The sequence below is a fragment of the Cannabis sativa genome, chromosome 5 (assembly GCF_029168945.1).
Source record: "Cannabis sativa cultivar Pink pepper isolate KNU-18-1 chromosome 5, ASM2916894v1, whole genome shotgun sequence".
NCBI classification, from domain to species: Eukaryota; Viridiplantae; Streptophyta; class Magnoliopsida; order Rosales; family Cannabaceae; genus Cannabis; species Cannabis sativa.
Genome location: NC_083605.1, coordinates 32829329 through 32852259, shown reverse-complemented (window position 1 = coordinate 32852259; position 22931 = coordinate 32829329). Strand labels below are relative to the sequence as shown.

At 33.7% G+C, this 22931-nt stretch overlaps 2 protein-coding genes across 5 annotated transcripts; both read right to left on the bottom strand.

Annotated features, from left to right (window-relative positions):
- Positions 1-1970: 1970 nt before the first annotated feature.
- LOC115717012 (scarecrow-like protein 28) lies at positions 1971-6701 on the bottom strand. 4 transcript variants are annotated; one of them, XM_061115617.1, is made up of 2 exons: positions 5681-6701; positions 1971-5504 (listed from the first exon to the last, which is right to left on the bottom strand). In XM_061115617.1, exon 2 carries the CDS (start codon positions 4587-4589, stop codon positions 2505-2507), a length of 2085 nt encoding a protein of 694 aa, XP_060971600.1. In that variant the 5' UTR covers positions 4590-5504; positions 5681-6701; the 3' UTR covers positions 1971-2504. The 4 variants fall into 4 exon arrangements, with proteins under 4 accessions (XP_060971600.1, XP_060971601.1, XP_060971602.1 ...); XM_061115618.1 differs by having other exon boundaries at positions 5685-6701; XM_061115619.1 differs by having other exon boundaries at positions 1971-5493; positions 5685-6701.
- A 1528-nt stretch (positions 6702-8229) lies between these two features.
- LOC115717011 (plant UBX domain-containing protein 8) lies at positions 8230-12785 on the bottom strand. Its single transcript, XM_030645939.2, has 11 exons — positions 12354-12785; positions 11296-11366; positions 10602-11169; positions 10402-10485; positions 10210-10325; positions 9856-10066; positions 9546-9749; positions 9326-9457; positions 8877-9020; positions 8730-8786; positions 8230-8615 (listed from the first exon to the last, which is right to left on the bottom strand). Exons 1-11 carry the CDS (start codon positions 12435-12437, stop codon positions 8508-8510), a joined length of 1779 nt encoding a protein of 592 aa, XP_030501799.2. The 5' UTR covers positions 12438-12785; the 3' UTR covers positions 8230-8507.
- Positions 12786-22931: the final 10146 nt, after the last annotated feature.

Sequence of the window (22931 nt, the reverse complement as noted above, 5' to 3'; positions counted from 1 at the left end):
ATTAATTAAAAAAAACTAATAAATTCATGAAAATATTAACAATTTTGAATGGAAGTACTTAAGTGGTGTGTGCATATTAGTATGACCATGAGGTATTAAATTAACACCGATAAAATATGATATTTGTGTAGTTAAATACTATGCCACACTACTTTTACTCATTCAAAATTATTTTCATGAAATTGTTGTTTAATTCTTCTTCATAATGTTTGATAATTGCTGCTAATGAAGTTTTGTAATGTTTAGTGGAATATTTTAAGTCAAAATTCCACATTTTGTGAGGTTTTATACCATGTGTATAAAAATATAATTTTTTTTTGTTAATTTATGGAAAAAATTCAAAAATAAAATTCAAAATCATGAGAAAAATAGTTTAATAACCAATTACCTATACTATTCAAAAAAAAAAAAAAAAAAATTTACCTACATATATACTATTTTTTCCGTATTTTTTAAGTTTTTTTAGAAAAAAAAAAGAAAAACAATAAATAGCTTTTTGAAAAAAAAAATATATTTACACTCCAAAATTTTATAAAAGCACTTTACTTTAATATTTTTTCATTTAATATAAAATATATATTCCTAATTCGTACTTACTTTTTTTTCTATTTTTTTTTTAATTTGTATTCTTAAAAAATATATATATGAAATAAAAAAAATAATATATTTTAAATATTACGATAAAAAAGTTCAAATAAAAAAGAGAATATACTCATTTAGTATCTTGTGTTTTCATAAAAAATATATTTAGTACTCTGTGTTTTTAATAATACTTAAGTGATACCTCATATTTTTAAATTGTACATATTTAGTACTCTAAAGTAAAATTTAATCAATACAATTTTATTAACCAAATAGATCTCAGTTATATATGTAATCAAATAATTAAATTTAAATTCAAAATTCATAAAATTTTAAACACTTTGATTTGTATTGATTAAATTTATTCAAAAAAAATTAAATAAGCATTATTGAAAACACAAAGTACCTAACTTGTATTTAGATAAAATACAGGGTATCAAATGTGTAAACAGTCAATAAACAATTATATGAAATTTTATTAGAAAGAAATTAAAAAAGAAAATTATACATGAGTTAAAAAATATATAAAATAAATTAAAATAACTATTGAAATTAACAAAAAATTATGTAAAAAAAATCAAATTAGAAGATGTTAAGAGTGATTTTTTAAAATTAAAAAAAATATATATATTAATAAAAAAAAAAAGTTCATATTTTTTTTCTAATTTTGCCTTAAAAATAAAAATTCCCCATATAATTGACAATTTTAAAATTCACCATATTTTTCTTTCCTTTGGGAGGAATCATTGCTTTCATTATTTATAATACACATAAAAAAATGCAGGGCAGATTTTCAGTTATAAACTAAAAAAATGGCACAATTTCAAATCCAATGGAACCATATCATTAGAGATGGAAATTTATACCGCGGGCATGGGTAACCGCGGGGATCCGTCCCTAATGGGGTGGGGATTTCCCATCTTTATGGTTAATGGGGCGGTGGTGGGGGACAATTTCAATACCCGAAGCGGGGATGGGGCGGGGGCGGGGATAATACTATCCGCACCATATCCGACCCCGATATAGATATGTATAATTTTTTTTGTTTTTTTTTTCAAACTTTGACACATATTTAGTTTTTATTTTCTATTAGGTTATGCTTTTTTTAAGTAGGTTTATTTTTTATCTTCTATGAATTATGAATGCATAATAAATATTTGTGAGAATATTGGTTTAACTTATTTTTTTCAATTATTTTAAATTAATTTGTTTTTTTATTTTACCTTAATGGATACCCGATGGGTTCCCCATAACCGATGGGTATTCCCCTACCCCGAATCCGTTGGTTATTAGACGGGGATGGGGGTATAAATAGGTAGCGGGGATGGGGGCGGGGATTGCATTCCCCGTACATTAACCGACCAATTTCCATCTCTACATATCATATATGACATTAATTTCAACTTTCATAATTCTTTCATTGTACTGGTAACTTTCAACAAATAAATTTGACTACAAGACTTGAAGACCTTGCTTACTATAACAAAAGAATTTCAGCATACACATAAAAGAATAAAAGAATAATAATGACAAACACAACTGACTCCAAATAATACTAAGTGACCTGAATCTAGAAAATAACATATGATGAAATGAAACTACTAACTTGCTGTATTTTTCATACAAAATAAATGGTTCTTCTGACTCTGTCTACTCAACTCTATCGGACTTCTTAATGATCCTGTTTTTTTTTTCTTTTATCTGCAGAAACGAATGAAAGAATGACTGAATGATTTTCTAACTACAAAGAATTCTGTATGTTGTTTTTTTTTTCTTTTTTTGTTGTTGTTGTTGTTGTTGTTGTTGTTGTTGTTGTTTGTTTCTGTATGCAACAAGCAGGTAAATTGAAAAGTGATGGTTGGTGTATGTTTAAGTGAGAAGAAAAGAAGAGTATAAACCACCCTGCACAGCAGCCAAACCAGTCAACCTAGTTGAGAAAAAGATGATGAGCTGCCTGCAACATCAGCTGGTGCCCAAGCTGAGACTGTAAACAATGGCTGATCTTGCCAACCGAGTGTAACTCCTCCAACACCAGCTTCATTATCTCGGCCTTGTTCCTTGACACTGTAGTCTTCATCACAAGAATACATTCTCAGTAGCATCCGGTTCTGCATCAACTCCCTCTCGCCAATCCTCGTGCTGCGAAACCCTCCTTGCTCCATCAGCTTCCTCCATGTCTCGAAGTTCTCATGTCTCTCAAGTCTGTCCATGCCTTCACCAGCAACAATGTTCCTTATTTCCCTTGCAAACATCTCCTCAACTTTGATCCTTGCAGGGCTATCCATTGGAAGTAAGCTAGCATCAATAGAGTCGAAAATGGCTGAGTAGAACTTCAGTGAGTTGCATACCCTTGCTTCCAACCTGGGGTCATTGTGTTCAGCTTCCTGTTCTGCCATAACAACTACTGTCGGGTTCGTGCTTCGAATTAGTCCCAAGAAATCTCTGAGAACGCCTCCACTGCTGTCATAAAGGGTCTTGTGAAGTTGAAAAATGCAATTCACTGCCACACTCTCATGCTCCTTCACATGAAGCATCCAAAGCCTCACATCTTCTAGTCTGTCCACAACCGGGTGAAACTCAAAGGGAAGGTTTAAAGCCTCAGCAAAGCCAGCTAGCCTATCGCCTGTTTCGTTTAGCTCTTGCTTAGACTCACCTATACCGGTGATTCTAACATGGCTTGGAGGATTAGTCCTAGAAGCTAAGCTTTGGAACAGACTAGGCCATTGTAATCCTTGCCTGATGTCGAAATCGATAATGTGAACCCTGTCTTTGTCTTCAAAAGCTCTCATTAGCACCTCATTCGATGTGAAGTGAAGAAACTTGGGAATTGGGGTGACTTGATTCAGAAACCTTAATGCAGAGCCAGAATCCTCATCAACTCTCTCGAACTCCCTTGGAGGTGTAATGTGAAACATCTGTGGCCAAAGTCTAGTCACTCTAAGAGCTAAAGCTTCTGTGTAATAAGCTGTAACCCGGCTTATAGGAGTCCCTTTAGGAGAAGCAAGGTCCCCTAACTTGGCAATGAAATGGTTAATAGCATGAATGCTCTTCGACCCAATTGCCTCCACACAAGATGTGAGCAAACTGAGCAATTCAAACCCCTCACTCACTTCTTGATTGATAAGGTCCTCTTCCCCAACCTCTACTACTTCAGAACCACCATGTGAATGAGGATTCCTAGACCCGTTACCAACATCATAATCAGGAACACCTTCATTAATCCTGGGGACCAAGCTCTGGCTCTGACTCCCAGATGAAGCACTCGAAGCAGCTGCCGAGCCTTCCTTCCTCGGCAGCACATGACGGCTTGTCTCACCACCCTTCTCGCCAAGGTCAGTGATCTCAGTCACAACTGAATCAATCCAAGGATTGTTTGACAATGGCAATGGTGGGGAAATCACTTCACCACCAGGTACATAACATACCCTCCTCTCCTCTTCTTCATCTCCCGAACATGTCAATGAGAAAGGAAGATGGGGGTTGAAACCAGGCTGCAACCAGAAATTCCCAGCACCCAATTGGCCTAAACTTAATCTCTCCTCCTCATCTTCAAGAACAACCTCATTGGTTTCTCCTCTGTCATCACTGATACCCCTTTTCCTCTTGGCTCTGTTAATGAAAGACTCGTCCACTGATCCCTGCTCCGCAAACCGCTTCAAACTCTTACCTCTCGGCCAAAACTCCTCCTTGATATCTTTCCTTCCTTCACCGAATGTTGTCTGCCCTGCTGCACTCGATGCTGGAGCAGTTGTCGCCAATGGCGGCAACCTGATACTCTGCTTCAAAGAACAACTGCTAGTCTTCGATTCAATTGGTTTCTCTACGGAAAGGCTTGTAACTGGCCTAATAGGCTGCGCCCTGGAACTGTCTTTCCGGGAAAAACTGCATGGTAAATCCAATCTCTGTGTGCTCATTGGGAAATGGCAGGCTTGGAACTGTGCTGGTGCTTCACTCCTCAATCTATGCCTTGGCGATAACAATGTGGAACTAGAGCACCCAGCCAACATTCTAACCTTCCCAATTTACTTCTTTTGTCCACAATTCAACTATAACTTTTCCCACCCTGCTTTCTCTTCTTTTCTCTATTATCTTTTCTCCCTTTCTCTCTGTATCTCTCTCTCTCTCTCTCTCTCTCTCTCTCTCTCTCTCTCTCTCTCTCTCTCTCTCTCTCTCTCTCTCTCTCTCTCTCTCTCTCTCTCTCTCTCTCTCTCTCTCTCTCTCTCTCTCTCTCTGTGTTTTTTTAGCTTTCTTTTAACTCTCTTCCTAGTGTTCTCTGTTTTGCTTCTACAAACGTAAGGACTAAGCAAAAGTTTGGTTTTTTCTGTAAAAAAAATGTCTATGATTTCACATAACCCCTTTGAATGAAAACGTGCATAAGAGAAACCAAGAGGGAGGAAAGACTATAAGTGATCGAGTGTGTGATTTTAAAGTTTAGGTTTTTAATTTTGGTCAAGAGAAAGAAGAGAATAAAAAAACGAAAAAAAAAAAGGAATCCGATGAGTAGTAATGCCAAAAAACAAATCAAACAAATTTGGTTTAGAGTTTAGACAAGTCTTTTGAGTGTTCCTATATGTATATATGTTTATATATATGTGACTGTATGCAATAAAGAATATGAATATCAGAATGTGCAAAATAAGTATTCCCCAACCCCAAAAAAGAATGAAAGAATTTGAGTTAAAACCTATAAAAATAAGATCATCGGATTCCAAAACCTTCAAAACAAACTCATTGGAGGAGGAAAATAATGTTAGTTTTCTTCACAAGGGAGCTAACACAATGAACATAAATGTAGAAACATACATGCTCAAAACGAAGGAGGCTCAGCAATGAAAGACCCAGATCAGCATTTGAAATATCCATCAACTCCACCATGGCTGAAAAATTCAACCAGAATAAAAAATCCCAGCTCTGAAAAACCCCTTCAAACGTTCATGGAGAAAGAAAAAAGCCAATGAAAGCCACAAACAATGATAATAAATAAAAACCCTCTCAGCACTCAATACCCAAAGAAACCATAAACCATAAAAAGCCCGTATTTTTATATAGTATTCTTCTTGCACTACTATTTCCCACTACTACTACTACTACTACTTACTTACATGGCCGTCTTCATCATCACTTTCTCTCACTTTCTCTTTCTCTTTCTTCCCCTTTCTTGGTTCAGTGAGACTGATTTGATTTACAAAGACATTGAAAAATGATGGCCGAGTGAAAAGGATGTTGAAGAAGAAAAGAAGGGATGTGTAGTAGTGTTGTGGCCACGAGATTCTGATCAAACGGTGGAGACTAAAGCCTGATCCCACATGACCGTTGGAGGGTGTCGGGAAAATATGACCGTTGGAATGAAATATATACATGGATTAAGAAGGAAAGAACAGTACGGACTGGGAAGAGGGGTGTAATTGCAAATAAATAAAATAAAATTGGCATAATTATATATCTGATAGCAACAGCCCACACGTGCCTGTTTCCTCATTGCCCAACCTATAATACTTTTCGTTTACACACTTGACCGTTACATCATCTTCATTCATTATTGTTCACTTTTTTTTTTTAAATATAATTTTTGTGTTAAAAAGTGTAACTTCCTTAACTTCTTTGAGAAAATATATAAATATAATGTGGACACGTGGCGCAATATGAGCCGCCAATGTAAGAGACAAAGAAGAAAAGGTTTAATTATATTGGGTCCCCAAATATAATTTCTCACTTAGTAGAGATGTTAATTAAGGCACAAAATTACATAATAACAGATGGGATTGTGTGAGATTACCTTTTCTTTCCTTTCCCATCTATGCTTTTTGGTAATATATTTTTAATATTTGATTAAAAAGTACATTTTTGTCAAAATTATGCGGCTAAGAAAACAAGTTTTAATATTTTTTTTTGCAAGTTTTAATATTTTTTTGCAATGTTTGCAAGTTTTAATTTTGACAAATACCAAAATGGTTTTTTTTTTTGTTAAAGAGTGGCAATTCCTTCACTTGTTAGTTATTTGTTTCAAAATTATCCAACATTCTAAACAGGATAAAAAATTAATAATGGGAAAATTAAGTGGGATCCACAAATTCTTTTCCTCTAGAAATTAAGAAAGATAAAGAGAAAACAAATGAAATAAAAGGGAATTGTATATTTATTAAAAAAAAAAGGAAATGTATATTAATAATTTAGGAGTAATATTACTATCAAAATTAGCTTGACATGTAAAGTATTGTACTATTTATTTAAAGAGAACAATATCAATGGGTGGTAGAGTTAGGGTGAATTCGAAAGGAGAAAAGTGAAAATTGAAAAGGTGACCAAAGAAAAGGAGGTAGTTTCCTGGTGATAAGGGTAACGGTAATTAAGAAAGAATAAGTATTTTCTTTTTTTGAAGGGAGAAAGAAGAAGTATATGATAAATAGTAATAATACATTGAAAAACGTAACGGTTGAATATATAAACAAATTGAAAAAGAGTGAATGAGAATTGGATTCTATAACACATATATTTTGCTGCCAAAGCTGAGACAATGATAGTAGCCCTATTGGATGCTTTTTGCTACTCTCAAAATTATGACACATACACTCATTCTACTTTTCCTTTCCCATTTGCAAATCTTGGTAAACATTATTTTATATAGTGTATTTTGTAAAAATTATTAATTAAACTTTTTATTTTATTAAATGACAAAATAGACTTTTTATTTTGTTAAATAACAAAATAGACCATGTATTTTCTATAACTGTACAAATAGGATCTTGAATTAATTTTTTGTCAAAATAAAACTTAATAATAATCTAATCTAAAGATGTTATGATAAAATTGATTACATTTTCTATATCTGTTGATATTAAAAAATTATTTTAAAATTAATTATATTAAAAAATAAAATTATTAAAATTATACTCAGAATCCTATTTTTATTATTTTAAAAAATATAACATCTATTATATCATTTAACAAAATAAATAATCTAATTGATAACTTTTACAAAACATATAATTCAAAATAATATTTACCCTTAAATAAATAATAATAGTTTTGAAAAATTCAGGTTTTATAATTAAACTCTAAATTTTGCTCTTTGCAAAAAATAAAAATAAAAAAGTAAGAATGTTTAAACTTCAAAAAAAAAAAAGTTTAAAAAATAAAAAAACTTTTCAAAAAAAAAAACACCTGTATTAGCATTCTAAAAAATTTGAGTCCATTTTTATATAATCACGTAGATTGCAATTATTTAAAATCACAAAAAAATTATAAATATTTTATAGCAATTAAAATAAAATTCAAATAATTATTACCGCAACTATATACACCATAAATTATTAAGAATATTTTTAAAATTCACAGATAATTATAATAAAACAACAATCATAAAAAATTGACCAAACATCTTAATGTCAAAAGAGATAAGATATGTATCAAAACCCCTCTTTAGGTAAATTCATCCTAAATTTCGTCATGAAATCTTCAATACCAAATTTATGGATAAAAGACGGGTCAAGCAAAGGAAAGAAAAAGCTGCCAAATGTAATTTCCAGGCAATTCTACCCAAAATCACGTATCAATTCAATGGCCGTTATGCTAAAAAACGGTACTAAAAAGACAAAAGGCAGCAGCACAATAAGGACTAAGCTTTCTTTATGCCTTTCCCAACAGTAATTGATGAAATATTTCACCTCTTTCTTGAATAACCATTAAAATATGTACAGAAACATCTCCATGAGCCCCAGGACAGCACAAAAGAGTACCCTATTGTTAATGTTCTCTCCCTTTGTTGGTTCAATCCTGCTCTGCTTATCTCTCTCCCACTCCCACAAAACACCATGTATTTCTCAACCAAACATAAAGAATTCATGTGGCCACTATAGCTTTAATTAATAAAAAATGTTCAGCAAAGTATATAAATTTATCTCTGCAACTACTATTGGAGTCATCTCCTATATTAACTCCAAATATAAGGCTTCTTGTTTGCTGGTAAGGCCAAGTTCATTCAGTGTCAAAGCACTCTCACCATCTTCGAAAGCACGCCTAGGATACGGCCTTACCTGCTCACACACACACAGTATTAGCTCATCTTCATGGTTTCTTTAAGATTTACATTCAAGTAGTTGGCAAAAATTTATTCAGTGGGTGATAAATATAGTAAAGGCATTGCTCACCAATCTGTAAGAGCCAGGCTTGATCACTCTACCAATATCTATGAAATCAAAGAGAGACTGCAAGGAAAATCCAATAAGATTATAAATTTTGGCGAAGAGGATGTGGAAAAGAGATATACAAAACTTTTGCCTTCGACAAATATTTACCTGAAGCTTGTTGGTCTTGAGAAATCGACGGCCACGACGGCTGCCATCTGGCATGCGCACCAAAAGGTTCACAGCATTTTCATCATCTGATGATGGTTCCTGTGGCAATGTAGCTTCCTTGGCTGCCAACAGTCTCTCTAATTCCTGCACAAAAGAATCACAGATAGGCTATCAGTATACAAAACAACTAAATCTCACCCAGAAAAGAAGTTCTCCTTCCATTTGGAGGGAATAATGAAACCTTTAGTTCAGTCATTATAATTATCATAAAAGTCAAGAGCAGCTTTTATGTACAGACAAGCAGGAAATTGGACAATGCTTGAAACATCTTGAGAAATATAAGTGTAATTATATCAAGAAGTCTGTAGTTAAATAGTTAAATTGATTTTCTGTTATCTAAAACCGATAATAGTATCATCATAAGAAAAAGATGCATCAATTAAGAATACCTGCTCCTCCTCTAATTTCCTGCGAGATTCTTCCTCTCTTCGTTTTTCTTCTTCTTCACGGGCTTTGGCCTCTTCCTTAGCTTTTTGTTCCTTTTCTCTGTCAGCTTGCAGTGATGCAAGATACTCATCATCCTGAAAGCAGTATAAAACCAGTAGAAAAAAAAATTAGAAACACTATTTTCAGAACAATGCATTCAACAAATTTCTCCAGACATCAGACCTGCTGTTCACGTATCAAGCGCTGCGCAGTCAGCGAGGGTGAAGGGGGCCGAGGAAAAGGTCGGGGATAAGGACCATCAGGTTGAATGAACTGATGAGGTGCAGCATACGGAAAGCGATAATTAGTTCCTTCAGGAATCCCACCAAACATTGCAGCCTCAAGCATTACAGCCTCATCATGTTCCAAGGACGACATACCTCCCCACTTCATTTTGGTAAAGAACAAGGATAAAAAATGTGACTAAATTACCAACACAATTGATCAAACTATAACCTGAAATACTAATGTCATACAGAACAAAGTAGCATACATCGTCAGATTGAAAGGCCTCGCCATTGTGTTGAGGACTAGTACTCCTAATGGATTGTCTAGGACTCAATGGTGGAGTAGCTTCAGCAACTCCAACTTCTTGGGCAGATTCCACAGAACCTGAAGACATCCGCCTGGATCTATGCCTTACAAGAGGTTGCTCTTCCAAATCTTCAGTTTCATCTGGAATGAATGAGCTTCCTCCCTCCAACCTATAGATTCACACGACACATTGTTATTAGACCATTTGTCTCCAACATTAATGAACACAAGCACAAAGACCAAAACACAAAGAAGGCATCATAACGAAAATGTAAGATCATTCTGACACTAATGTAACAATACATGACTGTACCTTCCATTTGTTGCTGCTATATCACCCAACTCCACCACCTCTTCAGTTTTGGAAACTCCAGATGATGCTCCCACATTCCTTTCCAGCTCACGCAATGCTTTCTCTTGTTCTGCAGTCTGGATTCCATTCACATTAAAATAAGACCGACAATATTTATCACATAAGAAAACTGAAACATTAAATAGAACAGACCTTTAATGACAAAGAAACTGCACGCGCAAGTTCAGTGTCATCTAACTGAGGTTGTCTTTGCTGAAGTTCTGGACGGTTTACCTCCTGCATTAAGATGACAACATCATCATACATTAATAGCTAAAGCATAAATTTCTATATCAGCCAACATAAACGAGATTCATCAGCTAATGTGAATGTGAAGATGATTTAGAACATACCCTTTCAGCCCCAAATGGCTCATTTGGAAAGCTTTCATCAACCTCCCGTCTAGAAGCTTCAATGGCAGCACGGATCATTTGTTCTTCAATGTCATTACTAGTATCTTGCAAGTCACCAAACTGAGGAACTGGGGGTCCAATAAACCGATCACTAGCTCCATCATTTGACATGTCATCAATTTGCTCCCTCCGTTGCGCAGCTGCTAACCCAGCGGGAATCTCATCTTCATCATCAACAATCACAGTCCCATGAGTTTCAGGAATTGGTGAGTCCACTGTTTCAGTGACCTCTTCAATAATAGGAGCATTGCCTGACCGACCAGATGGTTGATTGTCATCCCTGACTTCTATGGGGATCCGTCTCACCTCTCTTGGATGAGTAACAAGAGGTTGAGGATTTGTGAAGTCACTATCAAATACGCTTCTTCCAAAGGCTGGACCAAGAAGAGAAAAAGGATTCAAACTCGGATTTGTTGGTTGACGTGACAGAGGAGGCCACTGTTCGACTTGAACTGGTTCATCAATATCCATTAAATCATTCTGGACAGCAACTGGCAGTTGATTGACACTGGATGTGATAATAAAATTTCAGAAAGAAATACAAAATCAAGAAAATGAACAAGAAATATTATGTCAAAGCACCTATTCAAAAGAAAAAAGAAAAAAGAAAAGAAAGTGACAGTAAATAACATACTTGGCTGAAGCGCCCCTGTCTCCTTCACTAAAATGAGCATTCACAGCTTCATTGAGATCCCCACCATGCTCCTAAATTGAAAATAAAATAACACACAAATTTATACTTGGTTGTAGATAAGTCTTAGTTATCAACTAAACCATAGAAAATCAAAGATCTCATCCACACAAATAATTGAATAGCGATGAGGTAGCCACAGTAGAAGCAAATGTAAGACCAGCTAACCAAACAGTTCACATAGTACACATATTTAAATTTTTGTAGATTTCTTCCCGGTGAGATTGACTACACGGATACAGCAAATTCATCATTTAAAGATCATTATTTCAGTTCTTACCTCCCTCATTTTTTTACTCGAGCAATTGCTCTATAACTCACACAAGCAAACAATAAAATCACCCAGATTTCAACTCAATACCCTTCAATGTATAAGTAATTACACTGTTGTCTGATTGCTTAAAACTAGAATTATTTACAACATCAAATGGATCAGGAACAGAGATAGCCTGCCAATGTATCTACAAGCCGAACATAAAATGCATCTCCTCAAGTAAGATACCATAATTTCCAATGACTGGGAACATAAACTCATGCCCAACTATTTAGCTTCCCCCATTCACTTAATATCATAATGCTTTCGTTCATTTACACAAGTAAATCCTCATCTTGCTAGCTATAATTGGCAGCCAAATTCTAATACCCCAAATAAAGATTTGAAAACCTAAACAAAAACTCATCACTCTAATAAGCTTGCAAATACAGCTTAGTTAATCAACCGAAATATAATTATTTGCAATCAACTATTATAAAAACATCACAGTCAAATATCGATAAACCAATTCAAACAATCACCAATTAACCGATAAGACATCAAATTTCCGAACTCAAATGCATTTAGCAATGCAGCAGAAACCCTAATCAAGAGACAAAGGAAACATTGACCAATTGCAATATCGCACCACATAGAATCAAAATTCAATCAGACTTTTTTCATCAGAACCCTCAAAATCCATCTGGGAACCAAATATTAGAAAGAGAATAAAGAGAAAAAAAAATACCTCGAGCTTTTGCACTGCGATGGCTTCGGATGCGCCAGTAATACTGATGAAAGTATCAATTGCTTCCTGATTTGGCCTCGCCATTGAAATCAAACTAATTCAGAGCTTAAACTCTCACCTCTTCTTCCTACTTATTTTCTTTTTCCTTTTGTTTTCTTGTGAGTAATAATAACTTTCCAAAACTTAGAACAGATATTTATTTTTTGCGACAGTGAATATATATACGAAAAAATTGTGTATATATATATTTGTGTATAACTGGGTGTTCTGATAAAGGAAAGAAGCTCCGGGGGTAAAACAGTGAAACCGCTCTGATCTTTCTCCAATCTTCTACGCCTCTATGGAGAGTAAAGTATATCAAGATTCAATTTTTATTGGTTATCAAAAAAATTCAATTTTTATTTTTATTTTGGTTAAAGCTTTTAAATTCTTAACTTGTTGAATTTTTTTTCTTTTAAAAAATTCTTAACTTGTTGTTTAAGTACATCAAAAACATAGGGATAAATTTTTGGAATTTCTTTCTTTTGAGATAAAAGTTAGAATTTAAATAATACACATCTGGATAATTTGTCTTGGAAAATAAGTTGGGTCATTTCCTTTTCTTTCAAAATCAATTGGGTCAATTGATATTTTACATAATTTTAATATTTTAATATGTAATTTGATATTGTTTATCTAATTCAGTATGTTTTCTTAATATAATTTGATATTATTTATCTAATAAGTATGGATATTTGGATGTTGCAACCATACCTACGGAATTTTTCTATAATGACTTTTTTTTTGAAACAGATTCTATAATGACTTTTTTCTTTTCTTTTTTTTTTTGAAATCCAAACAAACAGTTACACAGAATTAGGCATGTCACGCTCGATAGCAAAACTTACACAAGGGGAATTAACCCCAATCCACATAGTACTAGCTTTGTTCAACAAAACATAATTGACTAAACCATGAGCGACACTATTCGCTTCTCTATATACAAAGAAAACACCCATAACAACATCATTTAACATTAAATCTCTAATACAATCTAGTATTCCATCAATATCTCTACACCCATCCTCCTTTCTTTGGATTAATTGGATGGCATGAAGACAATCCGATTCAACACTAAATTGCCGGTATTTCCTTTGTATTCCCAGCCGAAGCCCTTCCTTAATGGCTACCAATTCAGCATGTAACGGCGATACCAGCTGCTGCAAAGAAGTAGCAGTAGCAACCTGAACAGCTCCCACATAGTCACGGCACACACACCCCATACTCGATTCTATAATGACTTTGAAGTCTAAATTTTTATATATAAGCACGTCATCTTTTCATAAAAAAAATGTGCTTATAAAACAAACTAAAATTTAACAGGAATATTTACAAAAAAATTATCTTAATATTTAAAGATTATTTCACAAATACCCAAAAATATTAAAAAAATTACAAAAATACAGTTTCACGAAATTTAAATATTTTTACGATTTTTTTTATTTTATTTACAGAAAATGCGGTTTTTTTTATGTTGTACTCTTATTAATTTGTTGTTGATTTTTTGTTATTTATATGTTATTTTTGTTATTGTTTTGATATTATTTTCATGTTACTTTTATATAGTTTTCTTATTGTTTTCGTGTTGTTTTATAGAAAATCGTAAAAATATAAAAAAAAAAAATAAATTAAACGTAAAAATGTAATTTTTTTATAAAAAAAATGGTGTCTTATGTAATTATCCCTAATATTTATAGTTGTTACACATTTAACATTAATTAGGGATGGGCATTCAATCCAAGTTAACATTTTTCTACTCATCCAATCCAACCCAATTTTAAATTCAATCCAATCAGATTCAATTACTAATTAGACTGGATTGGTTTTTTAATTAGATATCTAATTACAAACCTAGTTTTAAATATTAACTTAAAAATAAATATCACATTTTATTTAAGTTTAATACTCCATAAAAATATCATCGTTACAAGTATAATGTAACTAAAAATTTAAAATAATTAAAACAATAACATTACTAAATAATAAAATAAAACAAAACATTATAAAAATAAATACATAAAATAACTAAGTGGTACAAATTAAAAAAAAAAATAGGTACTAAAAATATATTAATATATATATTTATTGTATTGTTTTTTATTATATAAATCAATATAAATAATTTTTATAATGTATATAAATGTAATTGAATTGGATGAGTTTTTAATTAAATTTTACTGATCTAATCCATTTAAAATCTTACTTTTATCATCTAATACAATTTAATTGTAATTGAAGATTTGATTTTTTTTTTTAAATAAATTGGATAAGATCAGTTTAGTTCGATTCGGCAAAAGTAATATAAATATTAAAATATTTTTACTGTGATTTTTTTTATTAGAGCAACAAATTTAGTTATAAATATCTCAATTTAATATAATTTTTGAATTAGTTTTTTTAACGTAAATAAATTTTTGTTCGAAGAAAAAAAAAAATAAATGATCAAAAGTGTAAGTGGGTGGGTGGCCACATGGGTGACAAGTAACAACCTTTTTGGGTCCAAACCAAACTTGTCAATGGACAAACCTATCCAACCCAAAATATAAACAATAATAATAAATAATAAAATGACAAGTCTAATTATTTTCGTGGCAATTTTCAATTGAGTAATTTGGAATGACTTTGACAATTAGACACGAGTGCCAGGTTAATAAATTATTACTTTAAATTAAAATGAAAAAAAAGGGCTAATTTTTTTACTCCCGAACTTTAACATGTACTAAATTATGCTCTTGAATTTTTAAAGTCGTTAAAAATTTTTCCTGAACTATTGTCTAATTCTAACATGGATGAAAGTTCAGGAGGCATGATTTAATGCATATCAAAATTTGAGAGATATGATTTGGTAGATATCAAAGTTTGGGGAGCATGATTTAGAACATAAACAATCAATAAAACAGTAAAATTGAATGAAATTAGACAAAAGTCCTTAAATCTAATAATCTCAGTAGTTTAGGAGGAAATTTTAACGGCCAAAAAAGTTCAGGAGCATGATTTGGTACATGTCAAAGTTCGGGGGGAAAGAAATCCTAATTAGCCAAAAAGTAAATATTATATTTGATATAAGATTAATTTACGACATAAGTGTCTAGTTTATTGCAACTAATTCCTAATTTTAAAATTTTAGTAGGAAAATCCCAAAAATTATATTCTGTACACGTGGCACAATTTAATTGGCTTACGTAAATAAATATTTAAAATTGAAATAATATTTAAAATAAAGAAAAATATATTAAAAATTAAAATTAAAACAATTTTTTTCATTCCAACAAATCTTTTTTTTCTTCATTATTTTCCATTTTTCTTCTTCTTCATCTTCTTCATATGATCGACATCCACCACTACCAACATCTATCGAAACCACCACCACCTACCAACCACCGTACCATCCACAACCACCACCAAAACCACCATTACTCACCAACGCCACTTCGTACCCTATTTTTTATACCTAAATCACACATACACACAAAAAAAAAAACAAAACAAAAAAACAAATAAAAAAAAAAACTAAATCTAAGAACCCCAGATTTGAAAATACTTTCACATTCATCCAACCCAGATCTGAAGCCTTCTCTCGCAACGCCTCCACCGCTCCTTCTCTTGCCAGAAAACTTGGAGCAAATCTGAAAATGACCTCTGTAATATCCTAAGATTAAGAAAATAGATAAGCAGACTCTAACTAGTTAACTGTGTATTAGTGTGGAATTATATTATTATATAATCTATTATATGTGAATTAATCTGTTTTATGACATGTTAAGACCCCGTTGGTGAGCCAAGGACATTTTAGTAATTTTGACCCAAAAGGGTAAAACTGTGGAATTTTTATTATGATGTGCTTATGGACTATATTATATAGTATACTTGTCTTGTCTTTTTTTTCAGGTATTTTCTGATAGGTTGGCACGGTATAGTTACAATTAAGAATTTCGGGCTGAACTGAGTTCGGGGCTGAAATTCATTTTCGGGATTATATATTGGCATTTTATTGATGTGTGAATATTCTAAAATTTATTTGAGTATGTATGTGATAAAAAAAAAGACTTTCTTGCCCTTGATTTGTGCTTATGCTTTATTAAGGCCCTAAGGGCATTTTGGTCATTTGACCAATTGATTTACTTTGCAACAAAATGGATTTTTGGCATTATTGGAAATTCAATTTCTTCTTTGTTCTAGCCCTAGCCGAACCCCCATCACCCTCTCTCTTTCTCTCAAATTTTCTTTACTTTGTTTATTTCTTACAATTGAGTTTGTGGTATTGAAGCTTGGGAGTTAGAGCTTTGTTTTTGAGAAGGCTTGAGGTAAATTTTCACCCTTTGATTCTGAATTTAATTGCTGAAGTGTGAAGTGTTGGAAATATTTTACCATGATCTAGATTTACTACCATGTATGTTTCATTAACATCCTAATATGAATTCTAAAACAATAAAATAAACACATATAAAGTTTAGGAAACCTTACATTGGGTGCAGCGGAATATAATGACTCCTTCCGTTCAGATCTCTAGCCCTTGATTCCTTTCTGTAGCAGAACATAATCAAGATCTGAACATGGATCTTTTTCTCTCCTTCCTTTGATGCTGATTCTCCTTCTTGTTGTTTGCAATCTCCTACAGTCTTACACACTATGATTGAGATACCACTTGATGTGTGTGGGCACTACTCTATCACTCAAGGATTTTGAAATTGAAGAAGAAAAGAAGAGAGAAGGTGGCGGCTAGAAGATTTTCTCTGAAGGAATGAGATGCATCATCTTTTTTCTGAAGCCATCACTACCTTTTTATAGGTAACCACCTAGGTTTAAGTTATAATTATTTGGCATTAAAATAATGAAAAAATAAATGATAAAAGCCTATAAGAGTGGCTGGCCATGGGCTTTGGATAATGGGCCTCACTTATGCAATTTTGCTGTTTTATCATTTCTGCATCTCATTTTCTCAAAAACGCCAATTTTCAAATTCAACAATTTAAATGCCAATTCTAATTATTTAATAACTAAAAATTAATTATTAAATAATATTGTCATTTAATATATTTATTAATTAGACATATAAAGTCTCTTAATTAATAAATAAACCTAGAATCTCTTTTCTTTACAATTTCGCCCTTGCTTAGTGAAAATTCATAAACTAGACATAGTCTAATTTTAGAATTATAATTGATTAATCAAAATCAATTCACTGAGTCTTACAAGCAGTATGGTCTCAACTAGTATGGGGACCATGGGCCTATATTAACCGAGCTTCCACTAAGTCGAACTGAATTTATCAATTAAATTTCCTAACTTATTAATTCCTTATTGAATCCACACTTAGAACTTGGAATTGCACTCTCAGTCATATAGAACGCTCTATATGTTCCACGATATAGATACGCTATTAGTTATCCATTGTTATAATCCTAATTTGATCAAGGACCCTCTAATAGATGATCTACATTGAATAGGCACTAAATTACCGTTACACCTTCAATGTATTTTATCCTTAAAACACTTAGCTTCGTATAAATGATATTTCAGCGAAGTGAAATGAGATCTCCACCATTTATCTCTGTTTAGCCAAGCTCGAAGGATATCATCGTTTCACTTCTAAATTCCTATAGAAGTTATAGACTCCATATTTATGTTACCGCTCCCACTCAATTATACTATCATGTTCCGAAAATGTACGTATCACCCTGACCCAAAAGTAGGCTTAACTAACAAATCAAAGAACATGTATAATACTCTTGAGATCGAACCTAACCATATCAGGATTAAGATCATTTGATCTAGGATCAACAGGTGATATTGAATTGAATAGATTTTACGGTAAATTTTAATATATCTAATCAAAGTTCAATATCGGTCCCTTGTGATGTATACTCCATACATCCGATACTGGTAAACTTTGCCAATGCCCTAGAAAGGACATAACACGTATCCAAGGTGTAAGAATACCTATCGCTGATTATCATGTCAGTCTAAATCCAGTGAACTGACAAATCAGGGAATAAACTTTCGAACATATAATTAAGATTATATTCCACTGTGCTGACAACACTATGATCATTAATAAATTCATATGTTCTAGACTTAAATAGAATTCATACATTATATATATAATCATGAAATAAATCATGTGAACCATACAACATAAAATGTTATTTATGATCTTTATTAATAAGTAAATCTGATTATATTGAAATGGGTTTTATTTAAGGCACAAAACCCAACAACATAGACATAAATAGGCGTGTGAGCGTAACACGCCGGTCTGTATTAAACAGACAAATGTGAAATGACATTATTGTATATGTGAAATGATAATTATGATTATTGAAATTTATACTGTCTTGCTGGGCTTGACTCACAGTGCTCTACTGTTCAAGAAAGGGTAAATCTGTCTTTGATCAGCCATAAGTGTGAGAGCTTGGCAGTGCTTGTACATGTTCGGGCCACACTAGACCAAGTGGGTTGGTGTCTACCAGCGATGTACTTTTGTAACTCTGATTTTTCCGCTTAGGTCAGCTAGTAAAAAGACTTGTAATATTTTGTAAAATATTTTTGGGATCCCGAATTATGTCACTTTTGATTGTAAAGTTTAAAGTTATTACAAGTTTTATTTTCATTATGTTTTAGATAAAAGTTTAAATTTGACGCGCTTATCTTTCTAGTAATCTCAAATTAAGGAATTAGGGTTTCTTAATTGGTTGGCTTAACGTGCTTAATTGTTAGAGAGTTACAGTTTGGTATCAAAGTGCCAAGGTTTTTAAACTTCCTGTAGATTGGCCAAACATGTACAATCATCGCCAGAGACAAGCTCGACTCGTAGTGCAGTAAGTGTTGAGAGTAAACGCTTTACTACTTATATGATTATTTATTTACCGCTTTCTATTTTAGGCAGTATGTGAGCATCTAGAATATTTATGTGATATATGATGCTATGCTTAGAATGTTATATGATAAATGTTTATTTAATTAAAATGAATAGTTGAGTTAGGGTTTTAAGGCAATAAGTGCATAAGTGTGGTATTGGTGCTTAACTCGCTGGAGTTGTTGATTACAAGGGTACTTGTAAAAATGGACCCTCCGCAATCATCTAGACCATAGGGCGAGCAAGTAGAGCCTGGTGCAGACCAAACCAATCCACTGGCACCGCCTGCGCCTTCGCAGAATTAAAGGGATAATAGGAGGTTGGCAATGCTAATCCACCTGCTGACTAGCAGCAGATGTTTCAAGAAATGCAAGGTATCATACTTCGTCAAGAGGAAGAATTGCATCGATTGAGGCAGCCGACATCGGCAGCTCCTGTAGCACCAGTGTTACCATTAGCTCCTGTGCTAGTGGTGGGTAACCAGGGGTTCATGTTGCCACACAAAGATTCCGTGTTTGAGCGGTTCGTGAAGCTGCAACCTCCAACTTTTTTGGGAGGTACTGATATAATTAAAATTAAGCAGTGAATGAGTACAATCACCCATATCCTTGATAATATGGGGGTGACGGGAACAGAGAGAATAAATTGCGTAGCTTTTATGTTACAAGATCATGCCCGTGTCTAGTATGATATTGTGGGGCAGACTCGTGATGTCAGTGTGATGACTTGGGAAGAGTTCAAGAGTCTGTTTGAGGAAAAAATTTATAACATCGCCGTGAGGACCTCACATATGGAAGACTTTATGAAACTGACTTAGGGAAAAATGTCTGTGGCCGAATACACTCTGGAGTTTGATCGGCTATCCAAATTTGCTGGTGATCTGGTGCCTACAGATTTCAACAGGAAACAAAAATATGTGAGAGGACTAAATGCCACAATCACTCGAGACTTGAAGATTACCACTACTCATGACACTTTGTACAAGAAAGTGGTAGAGTTAGCCTTAATTACTAAGGAAGCTGAGCAACATGTAACAAAGGAGTAGATTGCAAAGGATGCTGCCACAACATCGAATCCTCCTGTAAGTGGTAATATCAGTAAGGGGACTGACGGTGGTAACCCTGATCAAAAATGGAAGGTTGATGCTTCCGGAACATCAGGGGGTAACAGAAAGTTTCGAGGAAACAGAGGTGGCCGTCAGGGCCGTGGATCTTCATTCCGATCTTATCCTGAGTGTCTGAAATGCAAGAAACACCATCAGGGTGAATGTCGGGCCAAGACTTGTTTGCAATGTGGCACGGTGGGCCACTTCATCCGAGATTGTCCTCAGGCCAAGAAAGAGGAGCCTAAGAAGAATACTCCTCAGAACCCAGGATGACTTTTTACCATGACTCAGGCTGACGCATATGCTAGTCCGTCAGTGGTGACAGGTCAGTTATCTATAAATGGTTATTCTTATATTGTATTATTTGACTCGAGAGCTACTCATTCCTATGTGTCGAGTAGAGTAATCAAAAGTTTCCATAAATCATGTGATGTGTATGCTTCGGGGTTTGGTACCCTGTTACCTTTGGGAGACCTTATAGTATCCACTAGGTGGATTCGATCCTTGCCTTTTTGGATTGACAGTTGTGAATTAACTTCCCATCTAATAGAGTTACAACTGTTTGATTTTGATATAATCTTCGGAATGGATTTTCTATCTAAGTATGGGGCAACGATCGACTGGAAGCGGAAGATGGTGGTGTTTGAGCCTAATAGTGCTAACTCGGTAGTGTTTGTGGGTAAAGTTCAGGGGACGCGCACATTGGGTTTTGTACCCTAAATAAAACCCATTACAATCTGATTAGTTATCAATTTAAGAGATTTGAAGTGATTTATGTTAACTGTTGCTGAAATTTGTAAACACTACGCAAGTATACGCAATCAAGTAGTAAATCTCACACAAGTGAGGTCGATCCCACAGGGAATTGGATAAAATACCACTAAACTATACTTATAATTCTATTCGGCAAATCGAAAACAATTATGATTTCGGAAAAGTAAAGTAATTCAGAAAACACAAAACACTGTTAAAGTTTAAGCAATATGAGATGATAGGGAGGAGAATCCTGTTGTTGTTGTTTACCCAAATCGTTAATGCTTAATTACTATCCTATTCTTGAAGTGAATGACAGATTATGAAATAACCTAGCTCTTTTCAGATCTTCTAGATTCTAAATCACATGTTATCTAATTAATTCCTTAATTAAACTAACATGCAATCAGCATTAAGTAATAATCTACTCGTCACATAAGTCATGTGAATACTTTCGTTTCACATAGAACATCGATTATCCCAATTTTAGCATTCTCAATTCTCACTTTTCAGATTTCGAATTGAGACCATAAAGCACGCACAAGGTGATCAATCTTAAACATGAAATTAAACACAAATTAAGATAATTTCACAAACAAGAATTGAGGAATGGTAATTAAACATTAACTAGGCAAAACATTAAACAACAATCATCATCCTCCCTAAATGGGAAATTAGTTCAGAAACAAATCCATAACCATTCCTAAAGCAATATTCAACATAAAGAAATTAAAGAGGAATAAAGAAAAGAACTGTTGGTGGATGAATTTCAGATCGTCACTTGAATCTCCGTGCTCTTCCTGCCGCTCTCTGCTGTATTTTAGGCTTTCTGATCGCTCTCTGCTGTATTTTAGGGTTTCTGATCGCTCTCCCAGACTTCCAATCGCAGTTTTCTATTTATAACTAAAATTTAGGGTTCGATGGACGAAATTGCCCCTGGTCCGTACGGGATCTCGCCGCGGCCAAGCTTCCTCTCGCCGCGGCGAGATAATTGCAAAAATCAGGTCTTTCTGTATCTCTTAAATGGCCGCGGTGAGACTCCCCATCGCCGCGACGACTGTAGCATTCCAAAGTTTCGAGATCTAGCCGCGACCAAGTTGTGTCTAGCCGCGACCATATATACACAATTCCTCAAAAATTGTGTTTTCTTCGGCTCAGCTCGTCTTTTATTGAATTTCTGCACCCGAGACCTCTTTTATTCCAAAGAACCTGAAAACATAGAAAACAAGCGTAATTCCGTCCCAACACAGCAAAAAATGCACATAACATAGATCCGAACCCTAGGCTAAAAATAGCCTAACAAATTCCCCCAAACTGACTCTTTACTCGTCCCCGAGTAAACTAAGACTCGAACTAAAAACAAACAAACACTAATAACTAAACTTTCCGACGATTGAACTGCTACCACCACCTGCACAACTTCAATCCATCAATAACCAGAATTTCAACTTGCCAACTCTAAGAACTAATTTGAATGTGCAATTTACAAGCAAGCAGTTCATACAAACATAAAACATCGCAATTGTCGTCCATATCACAACCGTTCTAAACTTTCCAACATTCCACTAACACATGATCAATAAGTTTGAATGACATACCTCTCTCCACTAATGTTGACAAATTTCTCTTTGGAATCAATAGGTCTTTTTCGGTTATCATCGCGTGGCTTAGGTACATGGGTAGGTGAGAAGTCATTTAAGCTACACTATACCATAAGCACTATTAACCAAGCAAACCTCGACATTTATTTTTCTTTCTTTTCTTCCATATATCCCAAAAACAGTAGTAAGAGATTGCAATTTTTTTCCTTATGTGTACCTCATAT

Excerpts from the sequence above, each read along its gene's own strand:
- LOC115717012 (XM_061115617.1), bottom strand. The coding sequence starts at position 4,589 with ATGTTGGCTGGGTGCTCTAGTTCCACATTGTTATCGCCAAGGCATAGA.
- LOC115717011 (XM_030645939.2), bottom strand. The coding sequence starts at position 12,437 with ATGGCGAGGCCAAATCAGGAAGCAATTGATACTTTCATCAGTATTACT. Across the intron at positions 9,750-9,855 it reads AGGCCTTTCAATCTGACGAT|TGGGGAGGTATGTCGTCCTT; the intron begins GTATGCTACTTT and ends ACCAAAATGAAG. Across the intron at positions 9,458-9,545 it reads GCTTGATACGTGAACAGCAG|GATGATGAGTATCTTGCATC; the intron begins GTCTGATGTCTG and ends TACTGCTTTCAG.